Source organism: Nothobranchius furzeri, chromosome 14 (assembly GCF_043380555.1).
Source record: "Nothobranchius furzeri strain GRZ-AD chromosome 14, NfurGRZ-RIMD1, whole genome shotgun sequence".
NCBI lineage: Eukaryota > Metazoa > Chordata > Actinopteri > Cyprinodontiformes > Nothobranchiidae > Nothobranchius > Nothobranchius furzeri.
In genome coordinates, this window is record NC_091754.1 from 21,223,215 (window position 1) to 21,246,525 (window position 23,311).

The window sequence follows — 23,311 nt, forward strand, 5'->3', positions numbered from 1 at the left end:
ATCACCCTCTGTGAGTCTGTCGGAGAGCCCTTGTGCTGACACATAATAGCGTTGCGTGTCTCGGCACCGATGCAGACGGAAAAGTATAAATCAGGCATTACACTTAACTTTTGTAACTACTAATCTATGAGCGTCACCTAGGTGTGCTAATGATTCTCACTAGTTAATTGGGCTTGAACTAGAAGAGTCCAGGCTAAAAACAACAACCGTAGTTGCCACTTTTGCTCTTCATTCAATACTCCCATAATTCACTGTTGCCGTCTATCATGGCAGACCCACGTGATCAGGTAACGTAGGTGGAAAAAGTCAATAAAAAGTGCATTTTTAAATCAAACTTAGATCTGAAAGAGGGTGTTTCTTTGTTAACATGAGTGTAGTTGTTTTAGTCAGGACTGTGATCTATGCTGTAACCATACCTGTTTAACAATGAGCAGCACATGATGTGACTCAAAGTATTACAAATAAAAAGCCGTTTGGAGCACGCTTTCCACCGATCATTTAACACAAAAACAGCCTGTTCACCGTAACTATTCCTACACAGACGGGGTGTGTGAGATTTACGGGTCAATTCCTCTGACATCAAACCTTGAACAAACAAGGTGAAAGTGAATGAGCCTCTCCAACAATAACAAAGTGAGAAAGAATACATTTACATGAGAAAACAGAGGACCACATTATTCTGGCAGCTACCGTTGCCAGACCAATCTATCTACCAAATTAGTTTATCGTGTAATACCCTTCCAGAAGCTCTTCTGGCAGAAACAAGATATTATTCTCTTGGAATGGCCCACAGAATGAGGGAAAAGCCAGTCAGATTCATATTTCATCTCTGCCATGGAAACCTCATCAGTGTAATAACCCTCCATCTCATGGGTGTTATTCAACCATCTGCTACTATATTACTTATCTTTATTTTGCTACTAATTAACAGCATAATCTTCTAAATTCAGCAAGTTAATTATCATTATTGTGGTCTTTGCAGCATCATCAGTCCTTGTAAAGTGCCGTCTACGCCACACACTCCCCACGAGAGCCGAGTGGGGATGGGGAGCAGGCAGGTTGAGCTGGGGGTCTGTTTTCTTGATGCAGGCTCATTAGGTGTTTGCTGATGAGCTGAGTGTGGTGGGAGGTGCTGGGAATGAGAGGGAGGGAGGGGGAAGCAGGTCAGGCAGGATTCTGCTGAACAAAAGGTTCCATGCAGGGTGAGGCTGACTTAATGTTTCTCGCTGCGCGTTTGCCAGGATGCCCCCAGCTGGCTTTTGCTGGTTCCCCCACCACCCCCATGTTTGCCCTGGTGACGGCGTGCTGAGCGCAACGCTGTCACTGCGTTTGTCAGCTCTACACCCCGTGATCTCCAACAACTCCTTGCCCCTCCCATCCTTTATTCTCTCCAGTCAGGATCAATCCTTCCCTTTCACCACACACCCACACCTTTGCTGTTTAGATGATAATTTCTACAGGCAGAGCATGCTGCGAACACTTAGGGTTCTGTGATCCATGCTTTATCAACTTGCCACTGAGCTTCCTCACAACACTCCATGTCTATGCCCTCCAACCATCACTTAATATGGGACAACATGAATGCTGTGACCCTCACTTGCCCATGGGAAGGTATTCGGATTTTTCATGTTTTGGCTGAGACATTAACAAATGTTCAGACCATTATTGATTATTTTAAAATACTTTGACCATAGACAGATATTCAAGTTAAAATGGGACATAATCCCATGTACATGTAGCCTAGTGAACTAGACCAAATTCTTGCTTTGCAAAGTTTGGTCTAGGAATGCTCCACTGGAACCTCTGCAGCCCCAACAGCATTCTGGCTGGACAATCACAGCTCTCTAGAGGGGTTTCAAACACATAAAGAGCTGTGATTGGTCCATAATGGTGGGCCAATCACAGTGCTCTATCTGCTTATTGAACAAATCACAGAGCTTTATCCGCTTTGTGGGCCAATCAGGGCACTCTATATGCCTGGTGGGTGGGATGATGCAACAGAGTGAAACAAGAGTATGTCACATTCATTGTCCAGTGGAATGCGGAGATCATTTGAAAGACAACGGTAGAACCCGCCCCACAACCGAGAGCCGTCAATGGAGCGTGGCCAGACTAAATAATACATTTATTTAGTCTGGCTTGCCAGGCTAATGTACATGTACTGCCATGTTGTACTTCTAGAGCCAGATTATGACATAGAGCTAAAATACCACCCACTCCCCTGCATGAAATGATTAATTACAGCTAAACATTCAGAAAAACAAATACTTCTACAAAAAGCCGAGAAAAAAAAAAAAAAAAGGTCAAGGTCACATTTATTTCTAAAGCACACTTATTGCTTCCGCAACCCAAAGTGCTGTACAACACAGAAGATAAAATCACAAAAAAGTATAACTAAAAACCATAACAATCAGCAAGTTAGGATAAAAACAGCATTTCATCACACAATTATAAAATCAATAAAAATGAGAAAGAATGACAATGACAAAATAAAATCATCCTTCATAAAAGCCTGGTTGAATAAATGAGTTTTAAGCAAGGACTTATAGACATCCAGACTTTGTGAGGTCCTGATCCGCAGAGGAAGAATGTTCCAGAGTGTAGGACCGGCCACAGAAAAAGCCCCATCTCCTCTCGTCTTTAGGCGAGCCTTTGGAACTGACAATAAAAACTGTGATCCCGACCGCAAATTCCTGGCAGGAGTGTAGGGTGACAATAAATCATCTATATAAGGAGGGGCCAGACCATAAAGTGATTTATAAACAAAAAGCAACTATTTAAAGTGAATCCTGTAAAGCACTGGCAGCCAGTGAAGGGAAGCAAGCACTGGAGAGATGTGATCATGCTTCCTTGTACCTGTTAAAAGGCGGGCTGCTGCATTTTGAACCAGTTGCAAGCGGTTTAAGGAGGAATGCCCTAATCCATAGTACAGGGAATTGCAGTAATCTAGTCGACAGGAGACAAAGAGATGAATAATATGTTCAAAGACAGTTTCCGGCAAATAGCACTAAACTTTTGCAAGTTGCCTCAAGTGATAAAAACCAGACTGGACCACTGCACTTATCTGTCTGTCCAATTTAAATGAACCATCCATAAAAAAAACAACAGGTTTTTCACATAACCCCGGCTTTCCACAGGAGCCGTCAGCAGCACGTTACTGCAGCAGCACATCATAGCTGCTGATAGGAACCGCTGTGGTCAACAGAACCTTTTCCACTAGAGCCGTCAGCAGCGCGAGTCGGCCGCGTCTCAGGAGCAGCATGTCGCGGCCTTTACGTGCCAGTTCTATTTTCTACGCGCGACGCCTCTGAAACGGGTCAATTTCGACATTTTTGGGGAAGGAAAGACAGGAAATCGGACACGGAAATGGAGAGAAGCTCCCGAGATTTTCAGAATAAAGAACGTACTGCCTTCCGGTTGCTTTACTTTAAAAAAGGTTACTAACTGTGCAGCCCCGTGAGAAGTTATCACCTAGCTAGCGGTCTCCTTTGTTTTTCAGGTCCGTATTGGCGATTATAAAACGGACAGAACATAAAACACAAACCATGTTGTAGTTTTCTCCTGCTTGTTGTTGTGTTTACTGACCAAGTCACTCGTGTGACTTCGTGCTCGGTCGGTGACAGCTGCTCCCCTGCTGCTTCGCGTCTCGTGGGAAGGGCCAAGCAGCAGCTTACGCGAGCAAGACGTGCTGCTGCAGTAACGTGCTGCTGACGGCTCCTGTGGAAACCCGGGGTTAGGCTTTACAAAATCCGAAAGGGAACCAAGTGGGCTCACTTTAACAGGTCTCCACTGCCAAAAACTAAAATCTCTGTCTTCAGGTCTTTCAATTTCATAAAATTAATTGACATCCATTGCTTCAAATCAGCTAAGCAAGCCATTAAGGAAACAGCTGAATCCAGGATGAGTGGGAGCTATATCTGAAGGCCATCAGCAAAGCAATGAAAAGTAATGTGTCTGGCAAAGATAGAGGACAATGGTAAAATATACAGTGAGAAAAGTGTTGGCTCTAAAATGGAACCTTGTGGAACACCACAAGTCACAAGTGCTGGTGGTGATGTAAAAGTCCCCAAGTTCACAGAAAAGGACCTGTCCTGTAGATAAGACCGAAACCAATCAAGCACTGTGCCCCTTATACCAACACAGACTCTATTCGAGAAAGCAGAATATAATGATCAATGATGTCAAAAGTAGGGATGCACCGATCAGGTTTTTTGCTGCCGATCACCAATACCGATATCAAAGAATGCTGATCACCGATACCGATCACGTGGATTGGCCAGAAATTTTCTACAACATTATAATGAGTGCTACAAACTACATAATCTGGGAATAAAGGAAATGTAACCTAATCTAAAATGGTCTGTATTAGGGTTGTCACGGTGTGAAAATTTAACCTCACGGTTATTGTGACCAAAATTACCACGGTTTTCGGTATTATTGCGGTATTTTTTTTTAAACGTGCTACATTTTCACACTATTAAATAAACCCTGTATGTCAGGAAATATTGTCTTCAGTTTGTGTCTAAATTTTGCCTAAAATGTGTTATTTTGTAATTATGTTGTTTATTTGTTTTCATTTTTTCCCTTTAGTCTTTAAAATACCAATATTTGCCCATAACTTCTTAATTTATGTCTGTTTGATGTCATCATTTTAAAAATATTAGTTCAGATGATACTCAGTACTCAAGTAGCCTTCTAATCAGATACTTTTTTACCCTTACTTGAGTAATAAACCGTGTATCAGGAAAATATTGTCCTCGGTTTGTGTTCCGGTGAGCTTTGCAGATGTGGGGAAAATGTCATCAGGCAGTAATCATTGTTAAATTCATAATTATTCTCGGAGAGAGACCAACTCTTATCTGCCCCTGGGAGCCCCGTAATGCATAGCGTCATTTCAACATGGGGGTGTCCGTGACACGGTTTATATGCAGGTAGCGGCGCTGCGGCTGCTTTATATAGCGACTTGTTGCATTCTACCTCAACCCAAATCCTCGGATCACGCATTTTAGCTAAAACGCTAAAGTTAACTTGCCTTGCGTTGACTGTAGAGTTGTGGGTGATGGTCACGCAGATGTGTCATGAGATTTCAAGCGTTGTTGCCTTTCACAGACACTTTTTCTGCACGTGCTGCAAACAGGATAGTCGTCTTCTATAAACTCCTCGGCATTCTTCAAATATCTAAAGATTCCCGTACTTCCGACTTTGTCTTCTTTGAGGGATAATGAATGTCCTCCTGAGCGCTGCCGTCTCCTCCTTTGGCCATTATTTCAGCTTTAGCTTCAAGAAAGTTTTGGTTGTAAACAACAAAGCGCGCATGTACTGCCGGCAACTTCAGCAGATGATACGGTGGCTGGTAAGGGTCACCGCGCCTACACCGCAGCCACGGTAAACCCACCAAGATAATATAGTTTTTTAGCGTAATCGGAAGGTTGCTGGTTCGAGTCCCGCTCAGTCTGTCGCTGTCGTTGTGTCCTTGGGCAAGACACTTAACCCACGTTGCCTGCTGGTGGTGGTCGGAGGGACCGGTGGCGCCAGTGCTCGGCAGCCTCGCCTCTGTCAGTGCGCCCCAGGGCAGCTGTGTCTACATTGTAGCTCATCCCCACCAGTGTGTGAATGTGTGTGTGAATGGGTGAATGACTGATTGTGTTGTAAAGCGCCTTGGGGGGTTCTAGGACTCTAGAAGGCGCTATATCAAATACAGGCCATTTACCATTTTTAAAAAACAAGACGGTTATTATTATTGTCAACTTTTTTTTTTACCGGGGTTTACCGCTACACTGGTTACCGTGACAACCCTACCTGATCGGTCTGCTTTGATCTATTTTGAAAACTCCGATCAAAACCGATAGGGGCGCTATCGGCCGATTACGATCAAATGCCGATCCATCGGTGCATCCCTAGTCAAAAGCAGCAGATAAGTCTAGCAGCATTAAAGCAGCTGAGCTGCCAGAATCAGTGATCATTAATAGGTCATTCACCACTCGTAGAAGTGCACTTTCAGTGCTATGCCGTGCTTTAAACCCTGACTGAAATGTGTCTGAATTGTGATGTATGGACAGATAATCCTGTAGCTGTGCATGAACAACTTTCTCCAGACCTTTTGATAAGAAACTAAGTTTGGAAATAGGTCTGTAATTAGATAGGCAAGTTGCGTCCAGGCTTGGCTTCTTTAAAAGGGGATTCACTATAGCCTGTTTAAAACACAGCGGAACACACCCTGAGAGAAGGGAACAGTTGTGCACAGCTGAAGCAACACTGTCAAAGGCCTGCTTAAACATACGAGGTGGAATAACATCAAGTGGACAGACTGAAGCTTTTAAACTATGGACAATATCTGATAACTCCTCTAAGGAGACAGGTTAAAACTGACACCAAGATGTTAAACAATCTGGATAAGAACTTGGATCTAAGATAGAGGATGTTAAAATGGAAGATCTAATCGGTGAAATCTTTCTGACAAAAAGACAAAAAGTGGTCACATAATTTTTGAGAAGGTATACAACTACTTCCAATGCTGGGTGGGGTTCACAATACTGTTAAAAGCACTAAACAAAACCTGCGGTCTGTGACTATTGGTGGAAACAAGGTTGCACATGAACTCAGATTTTGCCTGTTTCACACAATTCTGATAAACAGTCAGACAGTCTCGTAGTGCAAGTAGAGACTAGGGTTGTCACGTCTTCTTCCGGCTCTTGGAGGGTGCAGACGCTTTTTTTCCTCCTCTCCTCCATATCTTATCCTCAAGGCCTTTGTCTGTCTGTGTGTGCTGGGTGCATGGCTGCTTCTGCATTTTTCTGGAAACTGAAAACTGAAATTCACTTAAATGGATCTTGTCAGTTGGTCTCTCAACGCAATTGATAACATTTTTTCAACGATGAGAATGGGAGAGGGGGCTCCCGGATGCCCCGCCGGGACAGACCCAGTTAGAAACATCATGGACTCCTGGAAACAGTGGAACTTGATTTGTTTATCTCAGCTGTCTGTGGAGGACTCTGAAGATGTGTGGATATTCGTGGTGTTGGTGTCAGGTTTCCTGCTCATTGGCCTTGGAGGCTACCTGGCTTACCGGAAAATTAACGAGCTGTCGAGGAATAATGGCCTGATCCCGGAGCTCAGAGATGGATTGCACAGCACTGTGAATTCACAGACTCACATAATTGTCGAGATGAATCGTAAGCTTGGGACTTTGGCGGAGATTCATTCATTGGCACAAAAGATGGATGCCATCAAGGAGAGAGTGGAGGAATCAGCATGGATTGGGATAGATTAATGTCCATTATTGGGATTTCGAGAGGTTGAGGACCAACAAACTGTAAGACAGAGAGGAAATTATCTCTGTCTGGCCCCAAAACAATTTCTAATCGGAATTTGGCGCCCTTGAGCCAGCAAGGCTCCAACGAAATCTCCCCCCTCAGAAGATATGTGGAATGTGCTGTCGCTATGGCAACTCAATTCTGTCTCCTTTCCCAGCCTGGGCGGGACTGCGGGAAGGCCGCTGAAACATTCCAGGGTCACTGCAACCCTCCAACCCTCAATGCTCCTCCCCCTATCCACACTGATGTGACATGCGCTGCTTCTATCGTGGCTGCAGGTGTAAGAGACTAATTTCATGTTCAGCCTGGATGAAAAACTGAGTGACTGATTATAATCAGAAATAAAATTAAAAACTTTTTTCAGTGTTCAACACTTTTAATTGGCATTTTATTTTGAGCAACATGGGTATGGAGCTTACTTCTCCCTTAAAAATATAAAAGAAAACAATTGTTGAAATTGACCTTATACCTTTATGGGCTACCCTGGCTTTCCACAGAATATATATGGGTCCCGGAAAGTCCCTGAAGCGTAATACGCAGCTAACAGTCGCCATTGCAGTCAATGGGTGTGTTTCCAGTGGCTGTGAAGGGGGGCGTTAAAGTATATCTCAGCTAAATTAACATTTTAGATCTGTTTTTATTTTTTATGTGCTATGCTTCCAGAATGCACCAAACTCAGCAGTTCAGATCTGGCCAGACAGGAAATTAAACATGGGAGCAGTGCTTAACATCTGCCAACTTTCAAAATTAAAGACACCTGCAGATTAAAAAACATTTAGATCATTTTCTGTGACACCTCCATGGCCGAGGTAAAAAGAACTGAAAAATAACCGCAGACCTTTTGGTGTACCCAACATGCGGGCCCAAATATTTAGGTGGCTGTATAAAAAACTCATTATCTTCTAATGACTTCATTTATAATTGGAGTCTATTTTAGACTTTATTTATGTATATGCAGCTGTAGCTACATCATAGCTCATCCCCACCAGTGTGTGAATGTGTGTGTGAATGGGTGAATGTTTATGTTTATGTATTTAGCAGACGCTTTTGTCCAAAGCGACTTACAAGTGATAATTGGCATGTTGCCCTTGAAGCTAACAACAACAATAACGACAACATGAACAACAAACAATTTCCAGTCAGTCGTAGGTGACAGTGAGGCAGCATGATGAATCATGGAGAGGAGGGAACAAGGAGTGGACAGTAGAGTGAATGACTGAATGTGTTGTGAAGTGCCTTGGGGGGTTGTAGAACCCTAAGAAGGTGCTATACAATTTACCATTTACCATGTAGTTGTGCCAAAAAACAAAGCAAAGTACATATTTTTTAGCATTTCCACAAGTGATGATTAATACTTTCATTGACTTGCTGATTATTTTCTAAATTGATTAAGTAATTTAACAGGAATGTAAATAATTATATATTCGAATCACAGCAAATTCCTATAAGTTTTTTTATTTTTAAAAACATTACTAGTCTTAGTTTTCTTAAATTGTTTTAGTCAACGTTGCATTACATTAACTTTTGACTTGTTTAATTAGTAAATAAAACAACTGTGTGAACACCAAGCTGCATCAAGTTCAGATCCAAACAGGAATGTGATTAATGTAAGAGGTCATTAAAATCTTACTGGCAGAAAAAAACACATTCTCTTATTGACAGGCCTTCTCATTACTTTGGTTGTTATGATCTCACTCGAACGGGAAATAACATTTGATGTAAATGAGATAATAAATACCAGCTTTGCTTCTGATTGGACGGGCTGAGGTTGCGGCGACGGCGGTCCGGGGATTCCAGGGACGGTAGGCACTACGGTGACAGGTCTGACAAGCTGACAACAGAGACACAGACACAGATCAGACCACAGAAAATTAGTCTTCACAGATAAAATGGGCAGGCTTCACCCGCTCCACCTCATCCCACCCCACAACACAACACAAACACACACAGCCATGCCAGACTCTTGTAGCTTCCACATATCTCAGCCTCATTAGGTTGGATGGCCTGTTATTTTACAGAGGCAGTGCCACATGGAGATGCAGTGTGCTCGCTAATGAACCTCTGCCTGCCTGAGTGAGAGCATATGGATGGGGAAGCTGAGAAGAAGATGGAGAGACATGAGTCCAAAGGCCAGATTCAGGCCTTTCCTCAAAGCCGCCGACAAGACGAAGGTGGGGGAGAGGGAAAGCTGCAGAAGAAGTTAGGGGAGGGAGAAGATGATCGAGGGAATGGGAGGCCCACTGGTGGCTCTACTTCTGACTACCTTTACTTGTCAAAGCCTTTTCATATCCCAATGGACCAGAGAGATAGAGGGTTTCCCTGCTGTGCTGCTATCAGGAAATAATCATCTACTGCTCAGCCTACATGGACAATCAGGACCACAAGGCACAAAGACAGGTTTCCACACGGGGGAGTTAACAATGCACTTTGCAATGCAAATTACATTATATTCCATATTATTTATGTATGACTGAGTAGTATATTCTATCAGCTCTACCAGAGCTTATCTTACAAGGACAAATAGCTGAAAAGTAACCTGGCCAAGAGCCCAATCCTGTCATCGCTGCAGTTGTAATTCAGTACAACCGTTTCCATTATCGGAACTTCTGGGTAATTTTACCAGACCTTCATGGCATGTGTGTGCCTCCATTTCATCGGGTCATCCCAAAAGGATCGCTGCCTGGGCCATTTCAGGAACCAACAGAGTACCTGCATTGGGGTATGTACTCAGAAAGGGACCAGAAAAGTTGCTGAGCAGGACTTCTCCTTAACTCATGCTGATTGGTTGTAACTCAGTGGGAAATTACATCGGCAGGCTGGACTTGGACGGTATCCAAATTTTAATACCGTCCACCTTCCACTGCATTTTACCACGGTGTACGGTATTACCGGGACTAATTTAAAAACGATGTCGTAAGCTTCAAGTGGAATTATTAAACTGTTGGTTTGGACCTTCACCGTTCAGAAAAGGAATAACAAACACTTTTACTAAAACAATAACAACATAACACACATAATATTAACAACTTAATAAAAACACAGCTTCTTAAATGATTTTTTGACAGAAAAAACAGCACGTTTAGCTTTTCCAACTTCAACATAGGACGTTGTGGACAAACTGCTTTGCCTCAGTGCTGAAAACCTGCTTCGATGAGTTTGTGGCACAGACACATGGGTACTTGGGAGCTAGTCGCAACATCTGAGGAAGACTGGCAGCATATTTCCACCAGAAAAGTGTGCTGTTATCTCTTTTATTAACCAGCTGCCATTTCGACCCGGGCTCACTCTTGTGCTCACGGGGCCTGCATCTTTCGAGGTCATCTTTTGATTGTACAAATGACCTCATCAGTGTTTACCGGCTCTCCTTTTAAGTTTGCTTCAAACACAAAATACTCCCAAACTACATAAGTTGTGTTCTTTTCAGACACCAAGTCACTTGATGCACGAGCTGCCATTTTTCCCCCGTCTCTCTTGGTACGTCTCCTCCGCCCTGTCACACGATGACATCACGTTGGTCTCAGATTTTGTAAGAAAAATGACAAAATTTCCCGCCAAAATGCGACTTATAGTCCAGTGCGACTTCTAGTCTGGAAAATACGGTAAGTAAAACTGAAAATTCAACCATGCATCGGATTTATGCATTAAATGACTTTAATTTTTCTTTTAGATTTATTTTTATTGTTTTCATCCTTGTCTTCTAAGTGCACTGCTTTTTGTCATGATGGTACTGGAGCTGGCACACTATTTTTTAAGTACGGCTGTATACAGCATTACCGTTATACCGCCCAAGCCTACGACAGACATCCCCAAACAACCAGCATTTGAAAAATTGGAAGAGTTGCTGGTGAAGCAGAATGGAAGGAAAAGAAAATATATAACGTTGACACTGCTTTAGAATCCAGTTTATAAACACCTAACAGCAAAAAATGCTGTGGAAACCCCCAACAACACCGCGTCGTGGTCTCCTACAGAGCGCTGTAAAAACACATTTCTTCTGTTCATTGGATGTTGTTTTTTATGTCCCACAGCCACTCTTAATTCATCCCCTGAACGATGTAGAATATGGCCTAATTCGACAGAATAAAACATCTTTAATTATGAAAGTCTATGGACGTGGGCATGATGCAACTCTTTTTTTTTTGTATATGATTTATTTATAACTTTTTCCACAATCACATCACATCCACATACCTACACACTAAAATAAAAGAAAAAAATAAATACATAAAAAAATAATATATATATATATATATATATATATATATATATATATATATATATATATATATATATATATATAAAATAAAAAATAATACAAAAAATAATAATATGATGCAACTCTAATTAGGGCTGGGCGATATGACGATTTTAGACCGTTTTACGATCTACACATCTGACGGTCTGTCATTTTTGAGAGACCGTTTTATCACGATTCACAGCTCTGCTGTTGAATTTCTGCCTCTGAATGAAAATTGAACTTACCCCAGGCGAATGACACGCCTTTGTTTGACCCCTAACTAATCAGAGTGAGTCATAGTAATATATTAGTGCCCCGCTTGTTTTCACTTGTGTGTGAACAAACATGGCTTCGCCGCGGCTGAGCGACAACGAGGTTTTCGTTCCGAAGAGGAACGCAGGGTTTCCTTAGCGCGCGGCGCTAACAACTTAGTGACGTGACATGTCTCGGAGAAAGCGTAAAAACACGTTGGACGCTTCTTCTGAAGCAGGAAAATAACACTTCTTCTTAAGCAGAGCACGACGTCGCCTCGGCTCGTTCACCCTCTGCCAAGCCGGTGTTGGTACCGGACTGAGCTCGGTCACTGGGTCGTTGGAACTGCCCCGTGACTGCCTGATGGAAAACCAGCGGGTTTCATCAGACTCGTAGTTTCTTGTTTTTGCTGGGGACCTCCTGTATTCTACCGCTCCCTCCTGCAGTCTTCCCCTATTAACATTTAAAATGATTCTGTAAACTCCGTGTATCAATAGAAACAATCTCTGCCTCTGCCAGCTGCAGTAAATGTAGTTTCCAAATAATAAGAGGTGCATTCACTTGTGTATCTCCTTTCATTCGCATTAGTGATATTTTCAGCACCAGAACAGTGAAGCAAAGAAAGATTCCTGAGTTTGTTAGTAATTTTATTTATTAGGTGCATCTAACCTGTTCTATTTTTCTCTGAAATGAGATCAAATCAGTGCTTCTATGGGTTGTCTCCATTCTGCACTGGAAAATGTTACTTTATTTAGAGACTTGTTGCAGAAAATATTCAGAATGCGCAGTTTTTTGCTACCACAAGCGATCTCTGGTCCAGCCGCACATCAGAGCCGTATTTGAGCTTAACTATCCACTACATGAGCAACTGGGAGCTACACAGTATTTTGAACAAGTTAATGTTTGCACAATACGTTTGCAATTGACATGCTTGCACTTTAAATATGTTTACGATTTTAATTTATGTTAAGTTACTTGAAAAACGAGAAAAAATTGATTTTTGTAATTGTTTCTCTCAGGGCTTTTATCATCTCTGGTGTGAGTTTAAAATATAAGTGTGTTAGCACTGTGCTGATTATCCCTAATATGAATAAATGTTTATTTATTCAATGTTTCTCTTCTTTAATACGCAATTGAAGTTATGCTATTCATGGATAAAAAATCGTGACAAAATCGAAATCGTGATAAAATATTGGAAAAATTGTGATATTCTATTTTTGCCATATCGCCCAGCCCTAACTCTAATCAGAAATAATCATAATACGCAGATAATGGCAAATTCCTTAAAGAGCCAATCACCTGGAAGTTCTAATAAGGGAAACGGTCCTACTGACTTATTACAACTACGGTAAAGATGGGGATCACAAAATTAGCTACCAAATGAAATATGGCAACAAAATGATCATATCTTTGTTAATGACGCTATAACTTGTTCATTAAATAGGTGTTCTGAAAAAAATTATCTAAAATCTAAATTCTGATCATTGGTCATCAAATTTACTTGTTACTACAGGTCAACAGAACATTTCATACAATATACTTACTGGGATTGTAGCTGGAATATGTACACTTGCGCTTGTAATAGATGCAGGTATAGCGACTGGCATGGTCTGGCCATTAGGGAGCTGTAAAAGCACAGGAAAGGTGCCAGAAATCGGGCTGCAAAAGAGACAAAAGTAAAACAGAAAACTAGTTGAAAAGAAAACGTAGTTATCCTAAAGACAAACAGAAATACTTGTACAGGATCGTTATGTTGTTTTCAGATGACAACTGAACTGATCAAGAGAAAAGCGTAAAAAAATACCCAACTAAAAACAGAATAAATGAAAACATTGGACAACATACAAGTTGAACATGACTGATCAGTGACATCAGTATTGCTCATAATACAGTGTAGTATCAAAGTTAAAAAGCTATTGTAATTTGTGAAATACAACTTTAGTTAAGCTTTTCAAATGTAAATGTACACTAGCGTTATGTAAATATGCAATGTTCAAAATAGCATTTTCTACGGTAGCTAGAAATAGATTGTGACATAATGTTGCAATGCATTGTGGCATTTAGCCCTAGACACGCAAGCGTGTATTTTGCATGGGTGCCTATGGGTCTGAGTCGCATCACTCCTCTCAAAGTGATATTTTTGTCTTCAGAAGATATTTAAACAGGAAGTGACCAAGCACCGCTGTTGGTGGGAGTGCTATTTGGTCTCTAGATAGCCAGATCGGATGTTGGAAGGGAGATTTTTTTATTCGTTTTCCAAATAGAGTAGAAGGAGTCACCGCTCGTCTGGGAGAGGTGCTGGATCAAAAAGTGGAATAAACAAAATAAGAATCTGCACACTTCAATCTGCGATGTAGGAGTTTATTGGTCAAGCTTTCGGTCAGAGACCTTCGGTCAGCACAATTCCTGATGAAGGTCTCTGACCAAAAGCTTGACCAATAAACTCCTACATCGCAGATTGAAGTGTGCGGATTCTTATTTTGTTTATTCGTTTTCCAAACCTAGTTAAGGTCTACGACAACATGAAACAGCTGGAAAGGGAAGCGGGCTGAGCTAAAGACAGACAAAGCAAAGCAGTAGCACTTGCACCCAGTAGCACTACTGGTTGTGTAGCGCACCAGGCTAAAGCCAGAGGTGACAGATCATTTGCTTCTGTGGCCCCCAGACTCGGGAACTCTTTCCCCCTGAGCCTGAGATCAGTGGACTCAGTGGACTCCTTTAAAAAGCAGCTGAAAACTCACCTGTTCAGGCTGGCTTTGATGTGACCTTCATCATCACCCTCTCCTTATTCTGCTCTCCCCACCTATTCCGCCTTCCCCGGGATTCACTGATTTCCCTCTTTCACATTCACGCTCTCCCTCTTTGCATTTTTTAATCACAATTGTCTATTTTTGCTAATTTAAAACATATTTTTAATCATTTTTTAAAAATGTTTTATATTTTAATTTTTTTGTTTTTGTGAAGCACCTCATGATTTTGATCTTGAGAGGTGCTATAGAAAAAATAATTTCTTTCTTTCACTAGCACCCAGTCGCACTTGCACCATGATGTCAACTGTAGAATATGCTATTATACTTAATTAAATGGTTTTGATATTGGTTTCTAAATTCACTGTGTTATTTAAAGCAAAATAAATACAGTCAACAATCCTAAATGCAAATTATAAAAATGCTAAATGTCTGTTTTTCAATTATAACCAAGAAAATCTTGTGTAAATGTGCTGCTTTAATTGTTTTCCAACAAACATACAATTTTATCAATAAGGTGCACTTATAAACAACAGTTTTCTGTGAATATTAGAAAGTAAATAAATTTATAAACAACTGAGGAAGCTAAAAGTGATACTGCTCAATGGTATAAGGTAAATAAATGAGCACTGACAGAAAAAACATAAAAATCCCATTTTTTAAACTCAAAACCGAACACTACATTTTAATGAGCAACACTGATTTCATAGAATATTGTGTGAAACGGGGAAAAAAAAATCCTGAAAACTGCAAATAAATGAAAAAACAAACAAGCGCATGCCCCATGAAATACAAACTCACCACAACAGAAGTGCACAAAACAAGATTTGGAAAAAGACACCATGATCTTGTGAAAAACTATATGTACTTTTTAAATGGACCATTCAGTTACTTACACTATAGGTCTATTAGTGGGTGGGACTTGGGAAATAACAGAGCTAGATGTTGGCGATGGGAGAGCCTGCTGTATTACAACATTAGCCTCTGTGGTGGCTAGAAGTACATTGGGGACTTGGAGGGACGCAGGATGGACTATAGTGGATGTTGGCAGTGAGGCTGGCTGCAAAGATAAATCCTGAAAACATCATACAAGACCTTAGCTGCAGGAGCGTTTCAATGCCATCAGATCACGTAATTATTCACCTAATATGTTGTTGCTACGTCATACATGCCGCAAGGTTAGGAGTAGAAATGATCATTTCTATGGTTAATGTTTCAGCTAGAGAATAAGACAAGTTTAGCTTTAGAAATAAGACCTACAAATGACATCTGTGTAATCACCAACAATAAAACACCAGGCTTGGCTAAAATAAAGCTCTTACCTTGTCATCATTTGTAGTCGACTCAGGGTGGGGCAGAGGACTATTTCTATGTGTCTCTATAGTCGTTGGTTCCTCGATTTTGTTGCGTATGACAGGTGTAGCAAGAGGTGACAAATCCAGGGGTAACTGGCCAAAAATACCCCAGAGATTATCAGAAAAAGAGCAAACTGACAGCTTTCAGATCATCTGAAAACATGTTTCCCAACAAAGACCAACCTTTTTCGTGTCATCTTCAGCTGCTTTTTTGAAGTCATGATCAAAGGGACTTGCGAGTTCAATGAAGAGCCCAACTTCCTCGCAGTTCTTCAAAAAGCGAGTAGGTGTAGGAGTTTGGTCTGCAATGGAGAAAAAAGTTTTAGTCACTAAAATTGATGCTGAAATATAATCAAATGCAATAAATCCAACCTAAATGCTTACCAGCAATAATAATGTTGTCATTTCTTGCTGGGCCAAACTTCAGTGTCATCTCGTGTTTGTGTTTGTGGACTGCCAAGTGATCTTCATTTGTGAATCTCTGCACAAACAATAATAATGATCAAAGGTTTCGCAGCTAAACAATTTACACCTGAAGGCAACAAGTTGTTTCTAAAGAAATGCTAAAAAGTTTTAACACTTAATGCTACTGCTTTGAAAGTGGTTTCAGTGGTTTTTAAGGCAGAAACTTTAGGAACTTCACATTATACAGAACTCTGCAGCCCTCAGCTGACCAGGAAAAGCACTTAAAAGTTTAGTGGCATGAGTAGGTTCACTAGGTGGAGCTCTCTACTTGCTTTACGGCAGTTAGCGTTTACTCCGTCACTGTAGCTCATATAAAGGCTAGCAATTAGATTTTTCAATTTGCCGACCATTAGGGTTCAGCGATGGGATGAATTATTCGACCATCGGCGACGGGCTGAGCTGTTATGGTTGTTTTTATAAGAAGCAATTTGTTCATTTATTTGTTTGACCAAGCGTAAGTTTGTTAATGACAGATATTTTACACGTTACGCACAGAGAACATCGCGGAGATAAAAAAAAGAAAAGATCTCCATCAACAAAACATCTGAGCATTATCTTTCACCTTCTCCGCCTCTCGCTGCTGACAGTGTCCGCAAGCGGCACGCTGAAGAGGAGCTGGGAGAGCGTCTGTGACGCACTCGACATTGTGCGCAAGAGCGCACTGTCAAGTGGAAGCCCTTCTATCTTTCATAGTCAGGTAGACTTCTGGTTATTTTATTTGGAGAAATGTTTCCTCATTTTAAAACTGTGGCTTAAGTAGTGCTCGTTATTCAGCACCCGCTTCAAGTGTGTCAGCATAGTGAGGATTAATCCAGAACAACATTTAAACAGCCACGAGTCTGAGGCAAACGTCCAGAACCTCATAACCTCTTCAGCAAGCATCATGCAGATATTGGATTACGCACAAGCTGCAGGTGACCAGTTCAGGTTTACGTGGAGCAGAAGGAATGTGCGTTTGGGGCTGCAGCAAGTGAAATGTTCCTAATTTAAGTGAAATTATTTATTTGTATTATATGTTACTGGGGCACTCAGATCAGCTTGTTTGGATTACATTTTAATTAAGAATGAATGGAAATTGAATGATTATTATTTAAAAAATGAAATTTGTCTGCATACACTCCATTCTGCAATCACACATGGGTAAAAATAAAAGGTTATAGGTGATGATGTTACACATGACTATTACCAGAGTTATTTTACTATATATTCTATTCACACTATTGTTTGGGTTATGAGGGTATGTTTTCCATGTAAACAAACTGATGTTCACATTTCACTTTAACATTTCTTTAGTAAAAGAAATAGCTTCTGGAGATACACACAACCACACACACCTGCTCTCAAAATTCACCCTCTGATGAACGACAAAAAGCTATAAGTTTAATATAAACCTAACAACATGGCTGCATGTTCAAATGATCATACATATACTGCTGTGATGGCTATTTCAGTGCCCACGATCATTTTAACAATTTTGTCAGATTTTGAGGATATAAGAATGGAAGTTTTTTTTTTTTGACAAGTGTTTTGGTAAAGCTTTTATGCATTGAGTCATGAATCAATTAGATAAAACTCTTACATCAAACTTAAGTCATATTTTGCGAAATAACCTTGAACAATGATGCTTCAAAGAGTCTTTTATCAGTTTAATTTCAAAGAAGTTCTCAAAATCGGATTGCTTACCTGTCCACACCCAGGAGCAGTGCATTGGAAGGGTTTGTCATCACTCATATTAAGGAGTTCCTGTAACTTCTCCCTAAAATAATACAAAAAACACTTTTAACCTGAACATCTGCATTATATATATATATATATATTTTTTTTTAATGAACTGATGATCTATGAAGATGCAGAGCAACTCTTCCTATAATAAATATTTCTACTCCGATTCAGAGATGATAATATGTAAACACATGCTGGTTTAGTTATGATAAAAGTTAAAACTCCAGCTGGGGTCAGGTGAACGTTTTGGACAAAGACCATCGATAAGGGGCGGTTTCTGTAGTTGTTTACACCTCGGTGCTCTTATAAAAAACGTTTAGATACACTGCTCCAGACAAAGCACGGAGATATGTTTTAAGAGAACCGCATGTCTATTTTTACATATATCACAAAACAACTAAAGAATATATTTACAGCTAAAAGGATGAGCTACAATCCAGTCGCTTCCATGAATTAGCCTGAGCCTTGCGTTAACATAACCGTCGCCATATTTGAACACGCACGTAACGCTGTAAACAAAAGAGCTGTCAACTACTATTTCGGCTCCTGTTTTGTTACACCAAACAGAAACAGCTCACATTGCCACAAATTAGGTATATTTACCAAAGATTCGTACACAGTCGCTAGCGGTTTGAGTTGACACCTACCCCTTAGCCACAACCCTTGATTTCCAAAATCCCACGTTTTTTTCCCCAAGTATCGCGATAACAGATATTCGTTAAATGCCACATCCACAAACGATTGGGGATAATTCATTGGAGTCAAAAAAAGTATGAGAAAATAAATTACGGACCAATGTTATAAACTATTCTAACATAACGTAACTCAATTGTTTTTAGAGGAAAACAAAAACTAATATAGTCTTAAAGCGCTTAGCACACATAATTTGCATATTCAAGCAGACTGCCTTCTTCACACAAATGTAAACTTTAAAAAAATCAAATGCTAGGAGTGATGTATAAGCTCTTACAATTTAGATGTATTTAATGTTACAGAAACGCTTCAATTTGTTTGTAGCAATGATTGCTAGGCAATCCACCCACTTGAGATCCCTTGTGATTCTGTACCAGGCAGTCATCAACTTACCAGCTGCAGACAGATCTGTTTGAAGAATAAAGGCAGACATTCTTTAAAGTGATTCTTTTGAAGTCAGTGTTTAAATTGCACCTGTCTAAAGGTCAATTTAAAATATTCATGTGCCACTCATCTTTAACCCAACATAATTCTATTCTGTCAAAAAAATGAAAGGAAGCCTTTAAGTTTTGCATACAATGATAAAATTTAAAAGATCTGACAGCCAAAGCTTTCATTTAAAGTATTGGCCAATTACTTAATTCTTCCTGTGGGGAAAAAAAACAAACATTTAACACAAGTAAATCATTTGGATTTATTCAGTGCCATTACCATGCCGTTAGATCTCACTTGCTGCACAATTACACACCTATTTAACTGCAGCTTAATGACAAAATAATTCACGTGGACCCCAAAAAGCTCAGAAAACAAGGCTGATTCACTGAAAAGATGACATTCATGAAAGTCAACCCCTTCCTGTTGTGTTGGGTGATGTTTTGGACACAAGCTTCTGCAATCTTGAATAGTCAAAAACATGTATTTTATTCACGTAAGATGTTACATTTGTACAATACATGTTTTGCTGTTTTTGACAGTGTCTGAGAGACTTGAAAAATGTACATTTCTATGACACCAACAAGGAACAATTTTGGTAGCCACAATAAAATATGTAGTCACATCTGTAATTAAAGTGTTGTGGGGCAGTTTTACATAGCAAACAGGATAAGGAAAGCAACCATCAAACAGAAGAGTCCCATAGCTTCAGACAGGGCAAATCCCAGGATGGCATAGGAGAAGAGCTGCTGCTTCAGTGATGGGTTCCTGAGAACAAGAAATTGTTGGTGAATCCAAACAGAAATTGTAAAATTGTTTTAACAATAAATATTTGAAATAATTCAAACAAACCTGGCATAACCAATGATGAGACTACCGAACACAGTCCCAATTCCAGCACCGGACCCAGCGACTCCAACCGTGGCAGCTCCAGCACCAATGAACTTGGCAGCAGTGTCAATGTCCCTGCTGATGGCGCTGGTCTGGAAGCCTCTCAGTGTGACCTGAGTGAGGGGACTTGGTGGCATCACAGAAACAGAGCTCTGCAGCAAAAAAAAAAAAAAAAAAAAAAAAAAAAAGAAGAATAAAAACTTTAACATCACAAGAACCAAATGTGACAATTAGAAACTAAATCTTTGAATACATAAGAGCTAGTCCTCAGACAAAGTTATTACAAGTTACTAAGGCTTTCTAGTTAAAACCCTGTCCATTAGGGCTTCAGACACAGTGCCGATAAAATATAAACTTCAATTGCAATGCTGTGGTTTCAAAAAAAATAATGAGGGTGTGGAAAACATGCTTTCATACCTCTGTTTTAGCTTCAGGCCTGGACAGCACAGAAGCTGACAGGGGTCTGTAAAGAGCCCGGGAACCAGCACGGACCTGCATTAACAATGGACACAAGATTAAACACTTAGCATTGCTTGGATCAAGCTTCACATAGAAGGGTGTGTATTTTAAGTGCCACTCAAGAACACTTTAAGCACACACCGACATAGAAAACTGTGTAAATTAGTCAGAAATTGCACAATATTGATAGATGGGCCGCATGCTGATTGCAGGGTCTCATACTCTTATGTCTGCCACTGGTTAACATGACCTTGGAAGCAGTCAACACTGGACAGCAGATTTTGAACATTTTGAACAATGTCCAAACGGAGAAAGTGAGTTTGTGCATCCCATTATGTCAATAAGAAGTAAGCTGTGTGAGCTATCGGCTAACACTGCGTTTCAATGACCTTAGCTAATAACATTGTAGATGTCTGCTATAACGTGAAACTGTGCCACTGCGGCATTTCACTCAATCAGCAGAAACACTGTCTGCAAACCACAAAATCAGCTCATCAATGTGTTTGACCTGGTTAATTTAGTCCTTTAGCATTAGCTACAGGCTAACTTGCAGGCCTACTCTGCAAGTACCCTTGCTAGGCTATAGTCAAGTTCAACCGGAGGCCCACCGGTATTTTTAAGGATAACGAGGCATATCATTATGCAGAAATAAACAAAGGACGATAAACTCACCACAGCCGGTGTGGAAACAAACTTTGCACAGGCGTACATTTTGTATTTCAGGTAGTTTTCTCCGGTTCGGTCAAATCTGGTTGAAGCCCGGGTCTCTCTGAAAAAGGAAGACAAGAGACGAATAAGGTCAAATAGCTGTGAAATTGCTCCAGAGGGAAAATACAGGCACTCGGATGTACATTGGAATGTATTCTACACGCTATCCTCACTTTTGCAGGGTAACGAGAAGCTATAAGACAGGATGAGCAAAGATTTCTAAGATACGCTTTTCATTCAAACTGCCATTACACACTTACCGACTGCAGAGGTCGAACCACAGTGGAAGAGAGCGCCTGCGCAGTGTGACGAATAAAGCCCCGGATGACAGTGAAAGGTCATTTCAACAAGCTTTATTGAAAATGAAGAAAAGGCAAAGATTCTATGACAAAAGGTATTATTCACTAATTTAATGATTAAATATAGAGTTACTTTGTTTAAATTTTAATATTTAAGATTTACATAAATTATTTTTGTATTTTAGCATTTTAAAATTGAAAAATATAAAGTTTGGGCTGCAATAAAATGTTGACAATGTTGAAAAAGTAAGCATCATCGTTATTTTTATCTGCTATTGCATACATTTTAATTGGTACTGCCTAGGATTTATGAAGGTATTTTAAAGTTAGATTTTTTTAATTATTTGGTGGCTATATGATGCAGTACAGTGAGCTTATATATTTTTTGAGTTGAGAAAAATAATAACTTCTAAAAACAGAAATATGTCAGACAAGTTGGCTTGTGTGTAAAACTGAAGTCTTTTGTTGTTGTTGATTCAAATTTGCCAACATGTTTGTATTGTACTCAATCTAAATCAGCTACAAGTTAAATTTGATTGACCGTCATAAGGTGGGAAAGTGCCCCGCTCCCACCCAGCTCTCTGATTGGTTGAGAGAAGTCAATCATCTTCTGGCTAAATGGAATTACACACCCACACATGTGATACATCAAATCGATCAGCTTGGCCTAAGAAATCCATCCATCCACATATAAATCCATACATGCTTCAATCTACCCATCCATCCATCCATCCATCCATCCATCCATCCACCCACCCATCATTCCATCCATCCATCCATCCATCCATCCATCCATCCATCCATCCATCCATCCATCCATCCATCCATCCATCCAACATCCATCCAACAATCCATCCGTCATTTCAGTCATCCAACCATTCCCATAGCAAGTCTGAACATATGTTAATCTATCAGTTTCAGATATCAGCAAATTTTTCTAAATTCACAGTTAGGCCAATTGTAAAAATGTACCCATTAAACTATTCTCATTCAAATGCCAGCTGTTTAACATTTCAAATTTCGAGTTTTTAATCAGTGTTCAAAGATTACAGTTTTCTGCTGTTTAGCATTTTTTGTCCATTCTTCACCTATCTGAGCTTTATTACACTTGTTGGTGATTTTTGCTTCTAAATCTTTAAATACAGTCAGCTCATTTTGACAGTTTAGCTTAGTTTCAGCTTCACTTCAGCTATTCAGCAGCTTCAGCAATCATGTTCTGAATTCAGCATATGATGCTAAATTTACAGTTCAGCTAAATGTAAAAATTAAACTGTTAAACTAGTTCTATTGAAATAACAAGTGTTTAGACATTTTAGCCGTCCAGTTTTTTAAACAATGTTCACAGAGTTCTGTTTTCTGCTGTTTAGGATTAGTTTTCTTGATTCTTCACTTACTTTTTGTGTTTTCTTTGCTTGTTGGTGCTTTTTGCTTTCACATCTTTCACTACATTAAGCTCATTTGACAGTTTAGCTTAGTTTCAGCTTCACTTCAGCTATTCAACAACTTCAGCAATCAGTTACAAAATTTAGCATAAGCTGCTAATTTCACAGTTCAGCCAAATGTAAAGATTAAACTGTTAAACTTTCTCAACTGAAATAGCACGTGTTTAGACATTTTAGCTGTCCACATGTTTGTACAATGTTCACAGATGTCAGTTTTTTGCCATTTAGGATTATTTTTCTCCATTCTTCACTTACTTGTTGTGCTTTATTTGCTTGTGAATGCTTTTTGCTTCTAC

At 40.1% G+C, this 23,311-nt stretch overlaps 2 protein-coding genes across 7 annotated transcripts in view; both read right to left on the reverse strand.

The window, feature by feature from the left end:
* Positions 1-19,467, reverse strand: part of atf2 (activating transcription factor 2) — a 38,099-nt gene extending 18,632 nt beyond the window's left edge. The window contains exons 1-8 of one of the 4 annotated variants that reach the window (XM_015966465.3): positions 18,708-19,467; positions 18,053-18,125; positions 16,289-16,385; positions 16,088-16,206; positions 15,872-15,997; positions 15,446-15,624; positions 13,347-13,461; positions 9,052-9,144 (exon numbers count right to left, since the gene is read on the reverse strand). In XM_015966465.3, coding sequence (XP_015821951.3) covers positions 9,052-9,144; positions 13,347-13,461; positions 15,446-15,624; positions 15,872-15,997; positions 16,088-16,206; positions 16,289-16,385; positions 18,053-18,125; positions 18,708-18,847 — 942 coding nt within the window. In that variant the 5' untranslated portion in view covers positions 18,848-19,467. Of the gene's footprint in view, positions 1-9,051; positions 9,145-13,346; positions 13,462-15,445; positions 15,625-15,871; positions 15,998-16,087; positions 16,207-16,288; positions 16,386-18,052; positions 18,126-18,505; positions 18,674-18,694 lie in introns of those variants that run through there. The other 3 variants (XM_015966467.3, XM_015966466.3, XM_054746915.2) reach the window with 3 other exon arrangements.
* Positions 19,468-19,681: 214 nt separating this feature from the next.
* Positions 19,682-21,622, reverse strand: atp5mc3a (ATP synthase membrane subunit c locus 3a). 3 transcript variants are annotated; one of them, XM_015966468.3, is made up of 5 exons: positions 21,535-21,622; positions 21,239-21,335; positions 20,525-20,599; positions 20,069-20,259; positions 19,682-19,984 (listed from the first exon to the last, which is right to left on the reverse strand). In XM_015966468.3, the coding sequence occupies exons 2-5, from the start codon at positions 21,275-21,277 to the stop codon at positions 19,870-19,872; spliced, it is 420 nt and encodes a 139-aa protein (XP_015821954.1). In that variant the 5' UTR covers positions 21,278-21,335; positions 21,535-21,622; the 3' UTR covers positions 19,682-19,869. The 3 variants fall into 3 exon arrangements, with proteins under 3 accessions (XP_015821954.1, XP_015821955.1, XP_054602892.1); XM_015966469.3 differs by having other exon boundaries at positions 21,448-21,553; XM_054746917.2 differs by lacking the exon at positions 21,535-21,622 and adding an exon at positions 21,418-21,531.
* Between the last annotated feature and the right edge of the window lie 1,689 nt (positions 21,623-23,311).

What these genes read in the sequence shown, in the direction of transcription:
- atp5mc3a (XM_015966468.3), bottom strand. Translation starts at nt 21,277, where the DNA reads ATGTACGCCTGTGCAAAGTTTGTTTCCACACCGGCTGTG. An exon ending in TTGTTTCCACACCGGCTGTG is followed by an intron (nt 20,600 to 21,238) that starts GTGAGTTTATCG and finishes TTGTTAATGCAG; the next exon opens with GTCCGTGCTGGTTCCCGGGC. An exon ending in GGCCTGAAGCTAAAACAGAG is followed by an intron (nt 20,260 to 20,524) that starts GTATGAAAGCAT and finishes TTTTTGCTGCAG; the next exon opens with AGCTCTGTTTCTGTGATGCC.